This window comes from Python bivittatus, unplaced genomic scaffold (genome assembly GCF_059951505.1).
Source record: "Python bivittatus isolate LINGU-HERP-01145 unplaced genomic scaffold, Pbiv_v1 ctg000850_np1212, whole genome shotgun sequence".
Classification (NCBI taxonomy): Eukaryota; Metazoa; Chordata; class Lepidosauria; order Squamata; family Pythonidae; genus Python; species Python bivittatus.
The window spans coordinates 16,306,264-16,330,935 of NW_028277112.1; the positions used below are offsets into that span (position 1 = coordinate 16,306,264).

General features: G+C 36.6%; 1 protein-coding gene across 1 annotated transcript in view; it reads right to left on the minus strand.

Annotated features, from left to right (window-relative positions):
* Nucleotides 1–4,095: 4,095 nt before the first annotated feature.
* Nucleotides 4,096–24,672, minus strand: part of ST8SIA4 (ST8 alpha-N-acetyl-neuraminide alpha-2,8-sialyltransferase 4) — a 109,739-nt gene continuing 89,162 nt past the window's right edge. Inside the window, exon 5 of the mRNA XM_007429134.4 lies at nt 4,096–12,213. Coding sequence (XP_007429196.1) covers nt 11,931–12,213 — 283 coding nt within the window. The 3' untranslated portion in view covers nt 4,096–11,930. The remainder of the gene's footprint in view (nt 12,214–24,672) is intronic.

Here is a 24,672-nt window from a genome sequence, read left to right on the forward strand (position 1 = left end):
GAGTTTTGTATACCAAACTTGTTTTAGAGGAATGTAGCAGAATGAAGCACTGTTTTCTTTCTCTCAGGCAAACTATTTGAGCTGTATTTTCAAGTAGAAGTGATTGAAATGCCCTGCTGGGGAATATATGTCCAGATCCTTGTCAGGAACAAGGAATAATACACCAAGCTGGCAACCTCCTGTGAAGCAATGACAGTAACTACAAGAAAGAAGCTGCTTGCTGGAATGGAAGCAGAAAACTTTCACCGTTTCAGTATCTCCATTATTCTTAGATGGCTCTGGCTGACTATCTGAATTCCAATATGCAATAGTCAGAGTAAAATTATATACTTTGGTGCTATTATTTCCTTTTTATCTAATGTTCATTTCTTTGGGATGATCAATTTCCTTTTGCTCTTTGTCTTCTGTTTCTTTGGGTAACTTTATCTTCTCTCCATATTCCATTGATTCCTACTCATTTCAGTCATTTATCTCCTCATTTCTCCTTCGCAGATACCTCCTTTCTCCTTCTATGATCATCTTTCTTTTACTCTCACCTCAGTGCTGATTAAGTTCAAATCTATATTTCTACTCTCTCTGATTTATCTTTTCAGGTCCATTCTTCTTTTTCTTCTAACTCTTTTTTTCTGTTAGATATTCTGCCACCAACACAGTTAATATAGGTAAGGACAAATCAGTTAATAATGTTTGCCTACCAAAGGGCAATTGGTTGAAGTTGCTGCCTCACCTTCTCTTGCTCTTTTCCCAAGATACTGTGCATTTACCATTTATTTTTATGGGGCTCATAGATGTACTTAGAAAGAAAAATGAGGATGGTCAGTACCTTGGTAGTTAGCAAGCTTCTCATTCTCCCATTTTATTTAAAACAAACAAACAAACATACACAAAATGAAAATAGGATTCTGGAGGCCACTAAGGTATCTGTAGACATACTAATGCCATGGGTACCATATTGCTTAAATCAGCAGGCAGGTTGGGTAAGTTTTCCTTTCCTCTGCAGAAACAAATGAACTAAACTGAAGGTGGCAGTTTACCCTAGTGAACACTGCATAATAGTCAGGTCAAATAGCTAATTAAAAAAAAAAACTACCAGGGACATGTGTGAATGAAGCAAAAGAATGATTTATTAGCTATGGATTAGCAACCACATTTGTGAACTAAGAGCCTTCAAGAGAGAAGAAAAATACAGTACTAAAAGAATTAATGTAAAAATAATTGTAATTTTATACCTGAACAGAGATAAACAGTCTCTATATCAGATATAGCTGTCTCATTCTTAGAAAATGATGGATAGCGCTGTAATTTTTCTCTCCACACTAACCAGCTTCTAAAGTGATAATTTCTTTGAAAAGCATTAGGCACAGGGGAAAAAAATCTGATTGAATCATGTATTTTAGAGGAAAAGGTGACATTAATTCTCTAATTTAGCAAAATTAAGAGTTAGCTGAGGCAGCCCATCTTTTTATAGTGTTCACTCATTTGTCAGCCTAATGGATAGTTAAATATTCTTTTCTCTATTGCTCCATAAAACTACGGTGTAAGCAAAGAATGTTTAAAGTTAGAAAAGGGACTTTGCTCAGAATGCTTAATTCTTAATTCTTGGCAAAGATTGGGGATATTACAGATGGAATCAATGCTGTCAAATACTGATTTTTTGCTTTAGACAGATTGCACTCCACTCTTTAAGAACTCCTAGCATATATGATCAAATCTGGATTTCACAACTCTTCCTCTTCAGTACACAATAATTAGGTTTTGGGGTTTTAAATATTGTTGGCATGACCTATGAATTATTAGTGGTTTTTTGAGTGCTTGAGAGACTTTTGTGATCCTCACAGAATAAAATTCATCTTCAAATGGCCAAGATCCTCTCCAACAATTCATGTGCATTTATCTGGCAGTTTTTCCAGAATTCTCTCTTACCAAGCAGTCTAGACACTCTGCCCCTTAGACAGCTAATACAGGGAATCGTAATGCAGACATGTGCACTTTGATGGACTGCAACAAACATTTAAACAGAAAGCTTAATTAGAGACACATCAGGTAGTGTCAAAGCAGGAATAAGTGTCAAAGAAGAATCCCTACACTAACTTTGACTATATATATCTCCCTTTAGAATGAGAACCCTTGAGGGGCAATGCATGTAGAAATCAAAGTGGATGATGCTGCTACACCCTGGCAGCTATATTGTGCAATGCCCAAGACTGTTTTGTTCCCAGTGTTATTTAACATCTGTATGGGCATTTAGTTTGCTTGTTCTAAACTAGATTGCATTGCTTCAGAGAACTGGTTGTTCAGTTGGAGGTGTTCCTAGAGTTTTCACTGAGAGCCCACATGACTTTGGTGTCCAAAATTATTGTTAACTTTGGTTGTATAACAACTGTAACTGTTCCTCGACAGGGATAGCCTGGCAATGTTAATGCACTGTCAAACTCATACTCAGACTGCAATAATGAATCCCATGAGGGGCTAGTCATGTGCTTGTTCTGAAAGTACAGCAGGAACAAATGTAGAAGTGAGGTTGAGTAGAGCACTTGGTCATGTACACACTGCACTTCTTTTGAAGCAACTGCACTGGGCACCAGTTAGATACTGAACCGGGTTCCAAGTTTGCTTTTGACATATACAGCTCTAAAATTGGGAACAGGTTAGTTGACAGTTTGCCTTCACTATTACAGGCCTGGTCAATCACTAAGAATGGGAGAGATCTTGCTGCGTGTCCTGACAGAGTGCCAACTTGTCATTATTCACAGGTGAACCTTGTCTGTGATAGTGCCTCTTCTCTCCCTCTTATAATTTAGGAGCCATCTATGGTTACACCCTTTGGATTCTAGTTGAAAACCATTCTCTTCATCTTAGCTGGTCTTCCTTGGATAAATGGTTATTTTGTTTTTGCTTTCTTCTTCCTGCATTTTTTGTTTTGAAAGCATTGCTTTAATGTCTCCTTTTTATTATTGTATTTCAGTTGTAAACCATGCAGTTGAAATGGGAACTCGTATATAAACATATCAAATAAATGAATAGATTACTTACATGAGAGCTAATGTGGTATATTGGTTAAAGTGCTGGACTAGGTGTGAGGAGATGCATGTTCTAGTCTTCCCTGAGGCACAGAAGCCAGCTGGGTGACTTTGGGCCAGTTACTCTCAACTGTAGATCAGGAAGTCAAAAGACATCTGTCCACCAAACTGCACTGGACGAGTGTGATAGATAATAGTCCATAACCTTCAACGAAGAGGACTTCATCTTGAGTGGATTGACTTGGATTGTCATCATCATCACCTCATGCCTATGCACAGGTTCTGAAACGGCCTGTGATATTTGTTTCCTCAAAGGTTTGATGTAAAGGACTACCCATATATTAACTGCACAGAAGCAAAGATGTTGACCATATGCACGCTTCCAGCTAGAGTTCTCTACAAGAAAAAAGAAAAACGGCAGCAACTGGAACTTGCTGTGCTTTTGGTCACTCCAGCCCCTACTTTTCTACCACCTCATATTCCTCCTGCAGCTACAAGTTGTATGTCTTACATGCATGCTGGGCATTGTGCTGCGATATTTAGCATGTATATTCTGAGCAACTGCTGTGTTTTAGAAAGCTGCTGCTTCTACTAGTGCTGGATCCACAAAATTGGTATAAAGTGCTCTAAACAAATGTTAAATGTTAGAGGCTAAATTACTTGTCAATGAATTCTCACATGTATTAAGATTTGGCTTCAGAACCTTAATGCATTCAGAGCCTATAAAAATGATACATAGAGAAGGTTTTTAATCACACTGACACTTATGTATGAAGAAATGAACTGCATTCCATAAAATATATCAAACTGGATCTTGATGTTAGAGGTGTGCAAAACATTTCATGTGTTCTGAATTAGAGCATTTTGAGTATAAATTTCACTGAATCAATTGTCTTAAGACTCTACAAAATATTATGATGTTTATAGCATTTCTCTTTTTGCATATTTCATATGTCAATTCTATTAATGCCTTCCTTTCAGAAAAAATAACTTACTGATTGTTGTTGTTGAAGAAGAAGCAGGGTGCCCAACTGAGCAAACAAAAGGACTAGGAAAGGAAAGAAATTGACTTTATTTTACAAGTTTTACAAGTAACAAACAATTAAGCAGCACAAAATAATATTAAACTGCATTAAACAAGATGATCCTGACAGAATACATCTCAACAGTGCACACAAATGAGACCTGGTACGTTTAATAGCAGTAGTACTGTTTAAGAAGGCAGTTTCTGCAAACATCCTTCCTCTAATATATACAGTTAAAACAATTGTGCTTTTGCCTGTTCAGGACAACAGTGCTCTTTTTTATAGGATGAAATAATAAGGAAGGGGGAGGGGAAGGATGTAAAATTGCACAGCTCCAGTCATTTCTCCCACTGGAGAAACAGAGGTGCTTGTTTCCTGTAACTTTATGGCTGGAATTTGGTGCCTTATCATTATTTTAACTTCTCTCTCCCTTGAATTGAGACATACCTTCAGTTATAATCAAACTTTTTGAGCGTTATGTATTTTAGACTCCTTTCCCACAGGCCAACTTCATTTGAACCACCACAGCAAAAGAAGGGGTGGGCGGAGTTGATCCTGTGAGAGATTGAAAGGTATACTGAATGCTGTGCAAATCGTTGAAAAGACACTTTCCTTCAGTGAAGGTTCTAGTGTTCCAATGAACCTTTCCTTCAAAGTGCCACAGTAGTTCATTTGGCAAAAATGGTAGCTCTTCCACTAAGCGAAGTGTCTGAGCAAATCCATTTAGAGCAAGCTTGCCACAATATTTTGTGGGGACAGATGGACTCACTCCCTGAGGCACTTCACACTGAGATAGAGAGATGTGTCGCAGTGAGCAAGAGCAACTCCGATCTGCATCGTTCAGATGGCATTGAATGCAAAAAACGGCTAGGCTTTCATCTGTCTTAATAGACAACCATTCACTGGACTGTAACCTAATTCTTGGTTTCTTACATAGTTATACAACTTTTATACTTGGTGAACTCAATGGAAATTTCAACTGGCATCAAAGTCACAGAGGAGAGTTTTTAGAATTGTTGACAAGATTTTGAGCGTCCATGTGCCTTTATTTGCAAAATGAAAAATTTGCAAAATGTGATCATTTCAGTTTAAACTGGACACCTCTCAATTACCTTTGGCTAGGTTCCTGGCTAAGACATGCTTAGAAAAAAATGAATGTATTCATTAGTCATGGCTAGGAATGAAAGAAAGTGTTTGATCAGAATTAGATAAACTTCCCAGTGCATACCCTTGAAAGTTAAACATAAAATAGAATAAATCTGTGTGCTGTAATTGGTGCTTTTAGAATTTTGCAGGATAATATGCAACTGAACAGTGCACACAAAATATGATTATTCAGATACCCATACAGTACCATATAGAGAAATCATTTGCAAAAAAAGAGCATATAATATTTATTTATTTTTATTTATTTATTAAATTTCTTTCCGCCCATCTTCCCCCAATGGGGGAGGAGATACATATAAATACATAAAACATAAAAATTTAAACAAAACATTACTAAAAAAGAATGTACATGAAAAATATAAAAATATAAAAAATATTAAAAAATATTAAAAAAAGAATATACATGAAAGATATGGATCTGAAAATGCATGAATTGTGGAACATATTTTATTGATAAAGAATGCAAAAACTGATGCAAAAATATTTAGAAATGAACTTAAACAACACTGAAATATTTTCCAGTTTCTACACATGGCTATTTTAAATCAACAAATATAATTATCAAATTTTATTTTATCAGCTCATTTTTACTACTTTATTTTTTGTATCAGTTTGTGATTTTTTTTAAGTATGAACATTCATACACATTTCTTTGCAAAAGTTTTCTACTATATTTAGACACACTTTTCCTAATATATGCATCTTTTGGAAGTGATTTATGCATTTTTTCCCTCAATTTCACCAATATAGTGAACCTTCCCAATATAGGCATTTTATAGTGTACTATTCCTAGTATACACTCCCTTATCTTTTCTTAACATTTTTTTCTGCTTCATAAAAAAAGCTGCTTCATAAAAAAAGCTGCTTCATAAAAAAAGTATGGATATTGTACACATGAATTTTGGCCTCCCTATAAGTTTGGATAATTTAAGTTGAACAAATTTGCAGTAAATTGTGAATCAAATTTATCCTGCATTCTACTGCTTTTAATGCATCTATTTCAAATAAGTATGACTTAATCTAGATTCAATTAATTGTATTTCATTTTGTGAATCTTTTTTGTGGAAGTTATAAATTAGGGATATATCAGATAGGTCCTAAATAAATGAAATGTTGAGAACATTTTACCTTTTAGAAACAGAGTAAGAGAGGGAGACTATTCCAAGGGAAAACAGTAAAACCTTAATTAACTGGATCTTGATAAAACAGACTTTACATGAAATGGACCAACTTTTCACAATGATTAACTTCATTTGCATAATGACATTATGCAAATAATATAAATTGACACAAATGATGTACTTTTCATCATTTACATGGCATGTGAGAAATCTCTAATTTAACGGACATTTCTTAATAACCCCCCTTCCCTGTTAGTATCCATTTAAACAATATTTCACTGTACATTTATCTTCATTAATCTCAGAAACTCCAGAGTTCCAAACAGAAACACCCCCCCATTTATAAACACTGATTTATGATTTACATTCATAAGAAAAACATTCTTGAATGAACACAAATTCCCTTTCTAATTTCATATTTTAAGATTTTTCCATATATTTTCCATCAATTTTGATCTAATTTTGCCATTGGATATTTGTTGGAGATAGTGCTGGGCAATAATAATGGGAACAATATTGGAGAGACTATTCATCCAGAATCCAGGCAGTAAAACATGGTACAGAAAAAAGTGAAAATGAAGAGAAATTACAATTTATTCTTTACAAGCATCTGAAAAGATGTCACCTATTATTTCAATGCATTATTAGTATGTATGCCCAAAACTTTTCTGTGTATTTTCTGATTACCATTTCTTCTCCCAAAGCTCTAGCCCAATTTTTCCAATTAAAAATGGTTGAAATCTGAGGAGATAATCAAATTTAGCAATATCAATATCCCATGGGTTTGACAGCCTCTGTTTTTACTGTTTTATTAAATTAGTTTTTAATTTAATTTTGGGGCCCTGTGGATGATTTATGAAACACTATATTTTATGGTGCCTGCAGGCACTACGTTTCCAATCCTGTATTTTAGGTGGTAGTTCTTCTCAAAAGCTTTCAGTGACAATGTAAGTCTGCATAAAGGAAAAATTTGCTGTAGGAGTTGCATCACGAGAAAGAATAGTAATTTCAAAGTAATCTTAATTTCAACTCATATAAAAAACAAAACTTAGGACAAAGACATCAGGTAGGACCTTAGGCAAGGTTTTCCTCAAGAGCAGCAGAATCTGACAATCAAGAAGAGGCATGGCTATTCTATGGATGGAATTTACCATATATAAAATAAGAGAGGAAGGTGAGCAAGTTGAAAATGCCTATAAAAAAGAGAGAGATGACAACTTGAGTTATAATTTCAAATGTAATATATTAGGTGAAATACATATAGTATCTGAAAGACACTGTGTTCTTAAGAAACTTGCTCATAGTTTCAATTACTTCCATTATTTTTAACTTGGAAGCATTTATTCTGTTTTGTTCGTTTTATAGTCCAGGTCTATACATCTGTATGTATTTACTCTGTCTTCCATGAGGCTTACTTTACACGTAGGATTGCAATGTCTTATAATGAAATACATTAATGTATTTTGAATTCTAACTTTCTTCTATTGTTTTTGATTTGGAAAATTGAAATTTCCCTGAGATGAAAAACATAAAAGGGTTCTAATCAGTATTTTAGCCCTTTCTTTATAATGGACATATTGAAATAGTCTGTATAAGGAAAGAACAACACAAATCACTGACAGGTGAGTATTAAGATTCAAGGTATTGCAAGATGATTATAAAGGCACTAGTCTTAACATTTGTAAGATGGTTGCCTGTAAGTTTAAAAATTTATAGGCTGTCAGTCTATTCTGATTAGACTGCTCTAAAATTACATTTTAAGAAAATGCATGCATCATTCTTAATAAAGTGAATACTGCAGCCTGAAAAAATATCCTAGAACATTACTTGAAGGGATTAGAGATCAAGATTGTTAAAAGTAAAAGGAAGGAATGTAAAGTTGGTTTATCTGATCAAGGTTAAAATAGATATGTTGTTATCTCTGGTAAGCCTTAATGGACTTTTGCTGATCAGGACTGGATGATGCTTTAAGGATTTGTTTATAGATAAGAGATAGGATACAGGAAGAAGAGATCATTTGTTGTATTTTAACAGAAAGTGATAAGTTACTAACATTGTTTATACTTTTGTGTTGAAAGGGGAGGTACTTTCTTTATATATTTCATTCATTTTTCATTAGTATATTCTTATTTTTCTTTCTTTTCTATTATTCTTTATATATTTTTTCCTTTCCGCACTTTCCATTTTTTCTTTTTAGTCTTTTCTTTTTCAGTTTGTATTAGTTTTTATCAATTGTAATTTTTAATTACTATATATAAAAAAAACAAAAAAACAAAAATATCCCCTTACATTTTTATGAACTAAAAAAATGACTACAACAACAGTCCTGTTAACATCGTTGACACTCTTTTTAATCTATTTATTTTCTTACTGTGTTGCAAAGAAGTGAGCTTGTAAATAACCATAAATACAAATTGAACCTTTTTTATTAGGAAGATCAATCTTATTTAGTGAGCAAACAAGAAAGAACATAATTCTCTAGTCTGATTCCAAATGCCTCACTGAAACAAAAGCTTATGCTGGAGTGAGTGGACTACAACTCCTGTCTATAAGTTTTGTTTTGTTATGTTGTTTTAGAACAAGAAAAGGAAAACAGCTACCCATTAAAACATGCTGCAGGAATCAAATACTTTTTCTAGCGAAAAAATAACCAGCAACTAAATTCTTAGCATTGTGATATATACTTTTCTCACAAACTTGCTGATCAAGTTCAGTATCACCAACAATGGCATAATGTACTGTTGTGAATTGTTTACCAATCTCACCCAATTTACCAAGCTTAAATAACTTCATCTTTGCCTTAGTCAAAAAGAAGAGTAAGAACTGCAGTTATAGGATAGTCATAATGAGAGAGGACAAATGTCTGTGAGCTTCCAAAGACATTTCACTGATTATTATCAGTGAAAACAGGACACTGGATTACACAGAATATTAGAATAATCCACCCAGGTTTCTCTTATGGTCTTCTGAAGGGACAGGCAACTCATTAGTAAGTGGAAGAGATGAATAGCTGATCTTAATAAGGCAGGTTTTAAGCCAGAAATGAAGTAAAACCTTAAAGTAGATTGTTTCAGCAGTACCATGGGTATCTATTTTTTGTAGACACAGATAGGTAGGCAAAAAGGAAAAGAGTGAGAATAGAACTGAGGGCCTGAAAGGTTCTTGCATGAGCTCAAGATTTTTCCATAGGTGGGGAAATGACAGCAACAGCCCATTCTTCCTTATATGTTCCATTTTATAAAATCCAATTAAAGTGTATTCTGTGTTTGCTTTTCAGCAGTGTTTCTCCTGTTGCACTTACTTAGAAATTGGGGATAAATGAGGAGACAAAGAAACAGTACTTTGTTCACCCTGTTGCAATTTTGACATCACTCATTAAATGTGCTTCAAATACTAAGGTTTGCAGCTATTCTGTTTACAACCCTGCTTGACGGTAGTGCTTCCATTAATAATTCTCTTTATAAAACCTTTCAGAGCAAAGTGCAACAATAGAACTTCTTCAAAATAGTACAAGAAAAAGAAGCTTCTAAAAAGGAGAAAGGCAAAGGAACTTAGCAGTGAGGTTTTTCATTTACTATTTATCAGAATATTCTAGGTCAAGAAAAAATAGGCATATTGTCCAGCACTATAATAAATATATTATAAAGAAACTAAAGATTAGTGGGGAAACTGCCAGTACAGCATTTGAACTAGGCATTAATGTTCTTTTCATGATTTCTACTTTCCTGTTTTGATTAATGAAAATTATGGGCACATTCTAATTAAGAAGCGAGAAAAATCTGTTTTGCTCTGTTTGAAATATTCAATATTTAATAAAATATTCAAAAACAGAACCAAGTCAAGTGAAGGAATTTGTCATTCAAACAGAATCTAGCTACTAAGTTAACAGGAAACAGAGGTGACTGAAAACAGTTTCCTCAGCAGCACAGCAACACAGTGATAGCACTAAATGTACATGTTTTTGTCAATACAAGGAAAATAAACGTACATCATCAATTACAAAATCAGCATAATCTTTGGTACCAAATGTAAGGGCACCTGCTTGTTAATGATATTCTCTTCATTTGCCATACAAGAAAACAATCTTGCTTTAATAACTGCTCAGAATATGAATGCTTTGAGGGTGGTTAACTTATGCCTTAGGGGCAAACTACATGGATTTCTTCTCCATTTAGCTTGTCCTTTATCAGAGCCTTTGGCAGGAGCCCGTGAGAGTCAAAAAAAGGTCAAGATGGTGGCTGCAGTTTTGCAATCAAACCTCACCCCTTTTTTGACACTCCCCCCCCCCATGGATACTCCTGAACTTTATCATATGATCTATTATTGTGGATGTGCTTTAAAAAAACATGCTTCAGATAGTTGCTTTTAAAATGACATTTTGAAGAGAAAGCCATGTGAAACCCTGAGCCAGAACATGTTCCCAATCAGATTTCAACAAGCCAACCTCCATTTGGAAATATTTCCTTTTGTTGCTGCTGTTTGAAGGCAAATAATAATTGAGAATAGATGCAGGAGCCCCAACCTGGAATGTACACGTCATCTGGATCAGGATCTCACAACTGCTTTTTCTTTAAAACAGAGGAGACCAGGAAGAATGTTTTTCATTTGAAAGCATATTTATATCATTCCCTCCAACAGAAGCACATAAAGCAACTGGGAGATTCTAAGCCCTAGCAGTCAAGTTATACTGTTTTTTATACTGCTCAAAACAGCCTCTCTGAGATCATTCTTCCACCACTGTCCACTTTGTATAAGAGGAGGATATATGGTTAAGTATCAGTCTTGTCAGCACCACATCTTTCTGACAACGGTTAATGCTAGTATAGAGCATCTTCCGGGGCCTGTGAAACCAGGGGAATGGCTCTGCATATTACAGCCTCAATAAGCCCTCACATGGAGGCAGTTTTAGCTCTAATGCATTTACCAAGCTTAAGCTGAACAAGATGATACAATGCAGATTTTAAGTTTCAGGGTTTTTTTTAAAAAATAAGACATTCTTCTAAGACCACTTCTTGAAGTTCACTTACAATGTCCATAATATTGTCTTTTCAAAATCCCTTCCAGAGTTCCAATACCCAAACACCATGAGAAATGCATGACAATTTTAAAAACGGGAAAGAAAAAGAGAAAAGGGTTATAATACAGTCAGGCATTCCTCTAAGGGTGCTTTACTTGAACTTTGAGATATGATCCACTGCTCTGCCAATTCCACCTTGATTTGGTTCCTTTCTCTACGGGCACATCCCAATGCCTAGGTATTCCTTTGGACGTTGCCTGACTTTGTGTGGAGGCAAATGAGCAGTGAGCAAGTCATTTGCTTCTTTAACAAGTGATGAATGCATTGTTGGATCTTGTAAACACTACTGATTGTATACATTCAAGATTTGTTCTTAGCAAAAGTGGCACTTACTTGAACCATTGCACTCAAGATTTAGCACTTCAACAGGTAAAACATTAGCTGGTAATAGAGTCTTGACGCACTTCCTTATTCTCTGATGGCTTGGTACAGAGCACTGGGCTATATCCACTGCTTGGATCCCACTGCTGTTCTAAAAAATCTGAATTTCCTGTATTTCTCTTGGTACTTGACTTGTGCATTATTGCTGTATACATTTCCCTGTTGTCAATTTAAGTGCTCCTCTATTATGTAACATGTTCAGTGTTTTAAACTCTAATGGCATCCTATGGGGACTGGCGTTCGAAAAGTATCTGTACTTTAGGTCATCATAATAATGATATTTGACGGGTTTTCCATTTATATCCTTTGGGAAGGGCCAGAATCCGTAGAGGTGAATTTCATCACAGAACCTCGTTGCGAGGGTATACATAAGGAGTCCTGTGCTGGGTCGCTTGATGTAAACTTTGTTGGTTAGCCAGTAACTGTAAAAGAAGTTAGAAAGCAAACAGAAGTACATTTGGTTATTAAGAAGTTCCATTTAAACTTCAGCAAGAACTTAAACAACACAAACTACATACAAATTTGTGTTAAACCATTTTTTTCTCAAAATATGCCTAAGTCTTTTGTATCAAAATAAACATATTAAACTGCATTTTGATATTATTTCTGAGACAAGAACTTTGTGGTAACATTGAAGTAAAAAAACTGGTGGTTAGCAAAAATCTAATCCACAGATAAGTTTGGGAGATGGCAACCAAGTCAAATGTAAGAGTTCACTGTGGTTTAATTTTAAGGGTCACAGCTCAGAGATTGGAGCATTTTCTCCCAACAGCAGGTGTTTGTATATTGAATTAATATTTAACTATAGGATTTCTAAGTATTCCCCACTTCCCAACCACCCCCAATAAAGCATGAACATCAAATATAGTTACACATCCAGAGAAGGGCAGATATTATATTAAAAATTAAATCATGCTACTGGCTTAACCTATATGAACAACATGGCTCTTAATCCCCCGTTCACTAATTTGTTCTCTGTCCCACCCACGTTATTGCCCATAAAAAGAAGTACTTTCAGCAGAACATGCCTCCCACTACCAGCCAACAAGTTTAAAACAGCAGCTCTTAGAAAGTCATATTGCTGGAAATTAACAGAATCATTGCTACTCAGAGTATACAGCACAGCTATAATATCCAGTTCTATCACTGGTCTAACATCTCTTGTTTCTAAGTTCCATAGCCAAAAATAGACCAAGTGGTTTTAGGCAAGTTCTATTTTTTTCCAACTTCATCTATGCACCTCTATCACCTTGTAACACAATAAATCATTGCTGTATCTTGTATTTCCACTGACAAACAGAAGCATCTCTTCTATTAGGGACTGATAGCTAAAATTCTGCCTGAAGCAAACTACCACAATAAGGCTAGGGTAAGGGGTGTTCACAGGGGATGGTCAAAAAAGTCACAATGGCAGCCGTGACAATGCAATTAAAGTTCCATCTGTTTTTAATGTGGTACTGTTGTGGTGGTCTTTTTTTTTTTTTTAAACCATATCCTGCAGGTGTCCCCTGGCTGGGGTGAGGCAGATTCAGAGTAACAAGAACTTTGGAACTGGTTTCTTTCTTGCTTCGACCCAGCATGAAAGGAAACCTTGCAACTAGAGTTCAGTCACCTTATCCAGAACTGACTTAGAGTTTTAAAGTAAGACTAAGAAAGTCTTCCAGGAAGGGCCACCATCTCAGTGCAGAGTTTTGTCTCACAAATGAACAGTGCTGAACTGCTGCCTATGTATATTGCTGTCCTGCATCAGTTCACTAGATGACACAGGATAAAAGCAGCCATGGGGATCCCAAACTGGATCAGAACTGCAGCACTGGATGAGGAGTTTAACCCTTACCTACTGTTTTCACATACACATCTGTCCCTCAGCCCCCTTGCAATCTACCATTTGGGAAAAGATGTACATATTTTTATGTATGTATGTGTGCGTGTGTACACACAGACACACACATTTCCCCATTTAGGTAAACAGCAGCTGGTGAAAGAAGCTATATTAGTAATATGGTCAGAGAAGAAAAGAAAGATCTATCCCTGCCTCTGCTCCCCCCTTGCTCCCCCAGTTGCTGCAGTTGTGGTCTTTGTGGCTATTTTAAAAGGAACTTAAATATATTGAGATAGCCAGTTCAGTCTGGTGGTTAAGGTACTGGACTAGGAGCAGAGAAACCTGAGTTCTAGTCTTGCCTTTAGGCACTGAAGCTAGCTGGATGACTCCAGGCCAGTCAGTCTCTCTCAGCCCCAGGCAGAAGGCACTAGCAAGCCTACTTTCAAAAATGTTGCCAAGAAAACTGCAGAGACTTGTCCTTGTAATCACCAGGAGTCAGGGCTGACTGAAAGCTATGGAAGCATGAGTATAGATCTCAATTCCCTTTTTCTATCCAAGTCTGTCAGCTGTTGTTTTTACAGTATGAATGTAGATCGAGAAATCCATAACTCAGAAACATGCTTTTGCTCATGCAAGAAAGCTTAAGCATACAGAAATACATTTTGTGGGAAACCAGATCTTCTCAAATTGAATTAGCTATTTTTTTAATACAATGGCACGCTCCTTTCCTGATTTTCAGTAAGACTTCCTTCTCAATATAGCAACAATAAAAAATTGTTTTGCTATCTTTAGATGTCATTAATCCCATGTTCAATAAAAATTTTTTAAATTGTATTAGTTGTGAGTTGGATCCTTTAAAAAGCAACTGTTGAAGCAACAGCGACAGATGGGGATGGGTAGGAATGAGGAGACTATGCGAAGCATTTGCTAATTTTAAACTTATTTTGTTCTTTGCTAAGGGAGATAAAGTATTCTGTCTAGCAGCAAACCTTTTAAGAGATCTTATAGGATGACTTTTTCTGATTCAGTTGGAATAAATCTGAAATAACTATATTCTGCAGTTATTTGACACTTAGCCAAAAATTTGTCTTAGAAAATGCACATGAATACATACACATATAAATTCAAGCCTGCTAATGTGCCACGAGATACAGCTGGACATTTGTTGTTGCTGTTAGAAGCACAATATGAAATATATAAAACCTTACATATTTAAGTATATTAGATCACATTTGATTTTTTCCAAAGACCAGTCATAATTGCTTTCAAAAGCAGACGTTAATTATGCTAGTCAATCACTTATCAGTCAAACTTAAAACAGATTAATAAAAGCCAATAAAAGGCAATGTTCAGTAGAGTTCTGCTGCAAGTATTAATAGATTTCTGGTACATATTGAAATACTTTTAACTTTGAGAGAAACAGTTTGCAGGTCTTCGTGACTGGGTAGCTTGTCCTTCTGACTGCCATATGTGTTTGCATGATAGAGATACTATGATCCTTCTTTGGCTGAAAAGGTCAGAAAAATGTTCTTGTTCAAGCAAGAATTATGTAGCAAATGACAACTTTTTGCCAGTATTGGCCATACACTGAGTTGAAAATGTACTGAACCCCAAGCAGTAATGGAAGATCATATTTAACACCAGAATGTAAAAAGGTCAACAATACGTGGAATTGGTTTCCTATCTGGATCTCAAATTCCCATGGGGAAGTAGCTTTGGAAAAGGTCACTGCTTGTCTGCACAAGTTGGATCCTTTGCTGTAGCAGTTGCAGCATTAAAGTTTCAGCTTGCCAGGACACAACAGAAGTCATTTTTATGGCTCAACCCCCCCTGACATTTATTTCACCCGAAAGAATAAAATCAACAACCCGCTTTTGTGTTATACCAACTATTCTTAAGAAAGGAGAGCTGGACATAGCTTCCTCATGGTGAGCCAAAGACCTTTAAAATCAAAGACGAAAATGCCATCCTGCACCAACAGGAAAAGTTGGCCTAAAACTTATTGATTGTAAGTTAGGTTCAGCTTCTATCCCTATAACACACTTTCAAGATGAAGGCTAATCCTCATAACAAGGGCTCATCTATGTGTCCCCCTAACAGTGGTTGAAGATGTCTCCCTAACCATGGCTGAGGTGGCCTATCTTTGTTTTCACTTGAACTAACATTAAAGTGGTGCTCTCCATTTTCTCCCAACAAAACCCTTGCTCTAAGCACAACTTCAGAAGCAACTGTGGTGATGACAAAGTAGAGGCTGGGGTCTACCTGTACCCCCAGTTAGCCTCTTTCAAGAGCAGTTTCAGCCTGGCAACTACCTGGGAGGATTTAATCTTTAAAGAGAAAGGGGGGCTCTGTGAACATAATTATACCTTATTTTCTCATTTGTTAAATGACTCCATTAAAATGTCTGCTATTTAGAGCCTATACATATGAAACTGGAGTAATGCAGATCCTCTTTTTCTACAGCTTTTGATTGCCATTTTGCCATGAGAGTGGCAGAGGATGAACAAAAATGACAGGAGCGGGGACATGGTGACAGGAATGTGGAGTCTATCTGCTGGAGCTTACAAACAGCCTCCCCATCAGTTGTTTTTAGACATAGTGAGAAAAAAGGACAAGAGAGAGCATGCACGACAAACCAAGCAAGAAAGATCAAGAAACAGAATGAGAGGAAATGCAAAAGAGCATGAGAGGGAGAGGGAATTTTCAGATCATCCCTGGGGTGGGTGGAGGCCTCTTAATATAAGAGACAGCTTGTCCTGCTGTACTGGGAAATCTCTGTCTACCCTGTGAATTGGCTGCAGAGCTTGAATGACAGGGTGAATTGGAGCTTCTTGGTAAAGGAGGAAGGCATAAAGGCCTTACCTATTCCAGTAGATCAGGTTCTGACAGATAGCAAAAGCCATGGGTCTCATCCTTTGTCAAAATTCACCTCACCCCAGCCCCATTCCGTGTTAGGGAGAGCAACTGATGAATATTTTCCCTACCTGTAGGAAATCTACCAATTACTTTTCTTAACTTGCCCCACACTAAAAATGTAAAAACACCACTACTCACTGGCCTCATCACTGAGACTGATTAGAGTACAGCTGTCAGGACCAAGCAAATTTTGCCAGGATACTTTTATGCTGGCATGCAGATTGGAAGAAAGCATATTAAAGTGGCTGCCTGGATCAGCCCCAAGTTTCTATCTTCAGTTAGCTGCCTTAGCAAGCTTAGATTAGCATTGGTTCACGATGTTAAGGTTAGCTGCCTTAGCAAGCTTAGATTAGCATTGGTTCACGATGCTAAGGTTAGCTGCCTTAGCAAGCTTAGATTAGCATTGGTTCACGAGTTAAGGGTTGGCACCAGCAAGGCTGGTGCCAACCCTTAACTCGTGAACCAATGCTAATGAGAACAGTGCTCCATTTTCTTTGACTGGACCACTTCCTACTATGAATAACTGCAGGACTTTTAATTTGGCCTATATATCTCCAGTTTCAGGTTTACCATATTGATGCATGTTCGACACAATTACTTCCTGATTATAGCTGGGGAAGACATTCAGATAAGATGGTCCATTATCAAAGGTTTGTTAGAGATAGGCACTTCCAAAGCAAAACCTGAAAATTCCTTATGACATCTATCTATTCATATATTTCTAAAAGAAATGCTTGTAGCTTAAAGAAGAAATAACATAATAATGTGCATATCCATTATGAATGATGATCATTCATATGAATAATACTATTCATATGTATTATGAATTATTAATCTCATCTATCCAGATACCACACTGGACTCTGTCAACCCTTCTAATTTTTTAGATGTGCTAAGGGAGACAAGGTAAGAAGACATCTGCTTAGCAACTATACCCCAGTACTCAACTCCTGCAATCAGTTTTTGCTGATCTGGGTACCCTAGTACATGTACAGATTATAAATCAAGTTGACTTGTGTGCCAGAACAAATAGAGTAATAGACCATGGTAGTTTTACTGAAAATTTGCTATCATTCTTAATTACATGGATATGGTAGAGGATCATGAACATTAATATGACCAAGGCATAAAAACAGAATCAGGTAAGGAATAATAAACATTCCAGTTCATTTCTTTGAATGTTGCTATACCTGCACCAAGTCAATTTGGATTGAGATACACTATAAATATCATCAAACAATAAACAACCAAACACAGAAGCTCACAGGGGGAGTTTGGGCCAATCATGCCTCTCAGTCTAGCTTAGCTGTATCCTCCAGGTTTTCATTGGGAAGAAATGGAGGAAAGAGTGCTATGTACACTACTTTTAACTCCTAGAGGAAAAGCAGGATATAAATCCCAAATAAATAAATGAATACAATCTTTCATGGAACATCATATAGAATATAAAATACAGTGTACAGCTTTGGAGAGATGCTGACTTCTGATTCCTGGAATGTAGCTTGGAACCCAAGGCAAGACGGGAGATTGTCCATGTTTTTGTATTTCACTTTCTTCCACAACTCTAGTCTTTCCTTCCAAATGATGAACTCCAAAAATAACTCTAGGAATGGTCTGCATGATTTTATGTTTTGTAAGTGTATTTTTATGAACATCTGTATAGTTTTGATTTAATAACATATGTCTTGTTTTGATTTTAGTCTGAAATCAATACAGTGCAATTTGTGGAACAATAATAAAGGGAGGACCATGAACAGATGAAATTAGATTTTCCCTATTTGTTGGGTATAGTGGACTGTTAAATGTCAGTCAAATCATTGGGAACAGAAGAGGACAACCTGTGGCTCCAGGGTCATATAGGACCCCAAGCTGTTTTGGGGCCCCAGAGCACACCCTCATCCTAATTACTGAAAAGTAGTGGTATGATTTTCTGCCATTTTGAAGCAAACTACATATGAAAACTCTAAAGCTGCCCTTAAAATAGGCTTGATATACTTTGAAATAAAGAAAAACACGATTCACACACAAAATAAAACAAAGCCAAAAATCCCAGGGTGACCCATCTGCAACATCAGCCCACCCAATGCACCCTCCAGGTTCTTCTAGAATATTAATGAATATTAAGAAAGGCCCAAGCAATCAAAAGGTTGCCCACTTCTGTCCTCAAAATAAAAACTGGTTTATGGTATATGGAAGAAGAATGATACACACAATGAGCTAGCAATGATCTCTGCAACAGCTGCTTCATGAATTAACATTTTCCCACTTGGCTATTAATGCATATACACAAATATATGAAGAAATACAGTCATTTGAGTTGGCTCTTATAACATAATTCAGAGATGAACAAAGGAAAGAAGCACTTAACAACAGAAAACAATTCCTTTATATAGTTTATGAATGGGAAAGGAATTGAAAATCTATCTCAATTTCTGTAATTCTTGGAAACTGTGAAATTCAGAGTTACATTTTGCAACATCCAACCATCTCCAAGAGAATCCAAGGGCATCCAAGTAAGAAAATAACTTGAGGCATTTAACCTGCAGATTATAACATACCCTTTACAGAGGCTGGTTTTGTTCTTAATCAGCTAATAATGCATCACACTGCAGTATATCCTTGGCTTCTAGTTTTTGTGAAAAGAACTTTAAAACTGACCTAGAAATTGAATTAGTATCTACCATTTCTTTCTAGATTATATGACCGAACTGGTTACTTCATAGCCTTGATATTTTGTTAACTGATCAAAGCTGAATACTGGAAAACTATTAGAAAAGTAATTGAGTTGGACTTCTGGGGAAGCAGTGGTGGACTGAAGATGGTTCAGTGGAACGAGGAGCTGGTGAGCTTCTCAGAATTCCTCTCTGGACAAGGAAAGAACCTGGGATTGCCCATAAGTGCTCCATATAGTGGCTCTCCATGAGGAGACAAAGATAGCAGTCTCTGGTGGGTTTTAGAGCTCTGAGAGTCAAGGGATCATCCTCTTTGCCCAGGCTGTGGCTTGGTGCCTTCAAAAGGACACTGGGTTTGTTTACTTTCTTTTTAAATCACTTCTGGAAATTGCTTGTTAATGGCTTTTTGGATATTAAGAACCTTCAGAAAGGCAAATTTCATTACACCGGATGAGTTTCCTTCAATCCTTGGTGAAAGAAGTTTTATGTAAGTTTAAGGACTTAAAAAATTCTTGGAACAAACAGCAAAGGGTGATTAGAATGTTGATTTTGGAAAATTATAAACGGACTAAGGGGCCAGATGGATTTGAAATAAGATTTTGAAATTAATTACAAGATCCTTCCTGTGGGTTGTTTAAAATTCTATTAAAAATATATGAACATTTTGAAACTAAATGTAAGAAATCTTCCCGTGGGAAAATGTTGTTAAAGGACTAAAGATTATAATTAAAGAAGAAGAGACCCACTGATACAGAATGTAGCAAAATATTCTTACTTTGGAAGAATTCAAGGATATTTGGGAACAATGCACTCAGAAGTTACTTTTAAGATTGTCTGCTATTATAAAAATGGTTTTAAAAGAGATGATAGAAGAGGGTAAGACTGAGACTGAGGTTGTTTTGAATGTGGATTTAAAAATGACAGGTTACAAGAATGGTATGGAAAAAGAAGTTACACATTTACAAATGAAACCGGTTGATATCTTAATAATTAAAAGGGACATACAAATAATAAATCAGAAGAGTGACTTGGATAACTTTCTTATCTTGGATTTACAAAAGAGATATGTTAAACTTATGAAGGAGTTCCTGAGAAGAGACAAAGAAAATGAAAAGAAATCAATTTTGGGGATGCTATTTAAAGGGATTAAAGATTCTTAAAAGCAAAGGGAAGGAATATAAAGTTGGTTTATTTGATCAAGGTCAACAATATAAACAAAATATTAACAAAATCTTAACGGATTTTGCTTGACCAGGACCAAATGACAAGCCTTTAAAGATTTGTTTATAGATAAGATATGAGAAGAAGAGATCTTTTGTTGTATTTTCAGAAAAAGTGGTAAGTTACTGTGTTAAAAGTAAAGTAAAGGAATATAAAATTGGTTTATTTGATTAAACTTAAAATATATATATGTTGTTATTTCTGGTACCTTTTAATGGACTTTTGCTGATTAGGACTGAATGATAAGGTGTGAAAATTTGTTGATAGATAAGAGATAAGATATGGGAAGAAGAGATCTTTTGTTGTATCACAGAAGGTGATAAGATACTGAAAAAGTTTGTACTCGTCTTGATGAAGGGGGGAGTCATTTCTTTATATGTCTCTTCTTTTTTCTTTACTATTTTTTCTTTTTAATTTTTTTTCTCTGCAATTTTTATTTTTACTTTTTATATTTTCTTTAGTTTGCATTAGTTTTTTATCTTTGCATCTGTAAAGTTAATAAAAAATTTTTTAAAAAAGTAATTGAGTCATAAGTGCTTGCACCAGAACTATCCTATGGATGGACCAATTCAAGAATTTTTGACCAAGAAATCTTTTTGGCAGGTTGTAGTTTCTTTGGAATGCATAGTTTCTACTCTGAATATTTATTTACTCTCATATTGAAAACCGTGTGGATCCACCATGTTAGCAAAACCGTGCTAGTCAACTTCACACACCTCTGATTTCAACCATTCCCATCAACGCTGACAAAATCATCAATAGCTTATGTTTCTAAGTAAAACCTGTACCTAAGTGTGTGTGGCAAGAGACTTTTGCTTATGTATTTATAACCAAATGAACATAATTCAACCTGTAAAAGATGGCTACGCTTTTTGCACATTTAGCTGACCCAAAGCAATTTGCTGCAATTTTCAAGTCAAAATGAACAGCACCCAATATTAATAAAATTATTTTGACACCTTGATCTGAATATTTCAAAGGATCCACTCCTATTCTGGCAGTAAAACCAGAAAAATAATGTATTTGTTATTTAACAATACGCTGCCCTTCATGATACACCAAATCAGCTGCCAGAAATAGCCACTTCACTCTGACGAGGAGTTGGAAAATACAGGCACATAACCTGAGGCACATCCTGTAGCCATATTCCAAAAGTTCAAGAGACTTCCTGTGAGGTTTTCAGAGGCTGCCATGATTTCCATTAAGAAAGAAAGGGAGATAGGACATTTTTAAGAAAAGAGAAGTGATACATAGATACAGTGCAGTGTTTTTTCAGTAGAAAATCAAATATAACTGTTGGGAATTTGAAGAGCCTGATGTAACAAGCATTCATCAATCACCAGAGGATACACTTGCTTTTTGTCACAATTTCTTAATCTATGCAAGAACAGTATATTAAATCATATAATTCATATCTGTCACTACATAAAACTCATTTGGTCTTGATATCGTTTCCCTGAGGGGAAAGACATGCTTTTAATGTAGTACTTTGTTCAGCAATGTTGTTGCTTTATAATTTCTTGGAGTTGAAGCAAATGTGATAGCTTTTAAAATGTGTTTTTGGAAGGTTTCGCAGCCTTTCAATTGCTCCAAAGTATTGGCCTTTTGTTGCACATGTCCATTGAATATAATCATGTACTGTATATTCTAGCATATAAAGATCATGTGAACCATGCCACATGAAGAAATGTTCTGCAGAAATATCCAATATTGCAGTAGGTGAATGAAAAAGGCAAGAGCCACCATCAGTGCATCTTATCTGAAGCCCTAACCTAAGCCCTAATTAATGGATTCTGTGCATAGTTACTTAGAAAAATAAGTTCTTCTGAACTGAGTAAATATGCACAAAATTGTGTGTTATAAGGGAAAAAACAGTGAAATATGCAGTCTGGACAATTTATCATGCAGAGTTATATTATTAGGACTTGAAAGCACAGATTTATCTTGAGCATAAATATTGCAATGATCAACTCTAATGCTCTGGATAAACTATGTAAGAATTCTGAAGTTGCATCTGGGAAGACAGAAATGCTCAGCAAATCAAGCAACCATTATACTTTAAAGCACAGAAACCAACCACCCTCCTCAACTGGAAGTCTGTACTTTCCTTATTTGAAGGGATGCTCAGGTAAAGTGATCTTGCTTGATGCCTCCAACAGGTGCAAACCTTGACTAAGCATTTACATGCCATGCTGGTAACTGGTTCATAACACAGGATATGCCGTTATGGAAACGCCTGCACTGGTAACCAATTGTTTTCTGGACTTCACTTAAGGAGATGGATTTATCCTTTGAAATTCTATATTGCTTTGACCATGACTATCTAAGTGACTGCCTGTCTTATAATGAACCTGTCTAGATATTAAGATCAGTCAGAAAGGCTCTCTTAGAAATGGCCTTATTTTTTGAGAACCATTTGTCATATGTGTGGGAGAGGGCTTTCTCCTATCTTGGTCCAAGCTATGAAATGCATTCAAGAACTTTTTTTTATCAGCTAGGCCTTTTCAGTCTCTTTCAGTAACTATTTCAATTGTTTTAGGTGATTTTCAGACAGACAGACAGACAGAAGACACTTTTCATTGCTAGTTGCCTTGAGTGTCCTATGGCAGAAAGGCAACACAGGTCCACATTAGATCCACCTGTAACTCTGGATGGGGTTGCAATCCCTCTGGAGGAGCAGGCACACAATGTGATGATCCTCCTGGACTCTGAGCACTGTGGCCAGGAGATACTTTGGAAATCTGATGCCCTTTACATGCATTACAGTGGTACCTCGGTTCACGAACTTAATTCATTCCACGATTCTGGTCGCAAACCGAGTTGGTTGCGAACCGAATCAAATTTCCCCATAAGGTTCAATGTAAATAAGGTTAATCCGTTCTGACCCCTACGAACATGGTCGCCAACCGAACTGGTCGCCAACCGAATCAAATTTCCCCATAAGGTTCAATGTAAGTAAGGTTAATCTGTTCTGAACCATGTTTTTTTTTTTAACCACAAAAATATGAAACAAAGTACAGTACAGTACAGTATGAAGAGAGAGAACGCTAACCTTGCTTGAGGCGACTTCTGGCGTGGAGGACAGGAAGGCGGGTGGGGAGGCAGTTATTGTTTGGAGGGAGAGTCCCCCTCCATAAGGACTGAAATCTCACCTAGAGAAAGCCACGACCATGTGTCAGAGCAGGGAAGATGGCCACGGGTTGTGTTCGTCACCTGATGCGGAGTGCGCGAACGGAAGCAACATTTTGCGAACGCTGCTGTTCATGAACCAAATTGTTTGCGAACAGAAGTGTTGGTGAACCGAAGTATTACTGTATATGGTAGTCCTTCAGGTTCAAAGAAGACACGCTGTTGTGCAATTCATTTGTGGACACAGAGGTGGCTCTGCAGTCCCAGTCTGGAAGCAGGATGGAGGCACTGAAAGCCCATTGTTGTAGTAACTGTGGGTGTTATTCTGTGACGCTGCTCATGATTTTCTATCAGTTTTGGTGGCACCTGTTTCAAAGCCAGTGGAGGCTTCATAGCACAGGGCTCACCAGTGGGTTCTGTCATAATGCATTCATTTATTACAGTGGGTAGAGTAAAGACGTTCTTCAGCAGAGCAGTTTTGATTGCACAACCTACTCCATGAGTCCTGTTGTCAGTCTGTGGTTTCCCTTTCCAAAGAACATACTTGCTGCTTCCTGTAACGGACCTTCTTCTGTCAGCTGGTCTCACTGAGTGCAGCAATGTCAATGCTATAGTGGCAAAGTTTGGCTGCTATGAGTGCTGTTTGTCTTTCAGGCCTTGCCATCTTGTCTCTAACCAGCACGGTGCAGGCGTTCCAGGCTCTGAAAATGAGTTTCCTTTTGATTCATTTTTCTTGATGCTCAACCACCAAGGAGATGATCTGCCAGCCATGGTTAGCTTGTCAGGTGTTGTGGGGCAGGCAATGTTTAGGGTACCTTTTCTAACCCCCTCCCTCATGTAAGGGTGGGCAGTGCTATCCTAGAAGGGCTGCCCAGTTGCCCTGGATGCTGCTGGACATCTCTGCTGCCCTGAGTACTGAGATGAATGACCACTAGTCCATGGGCTGCCCATATGTAGGACTGTGACTAAAACTACCAGTGGTCATCTCCACTTGCTGCTTTGCCACTCCCCCATCACCACAAGGCTCAACAAATTAAGTTTGGACTGAGATGATGTGCAGATGAGTTGTAGATGAAGATTAACTGCACAACTGAAATCTGTGTGTGATGGGAGTTTTAAGT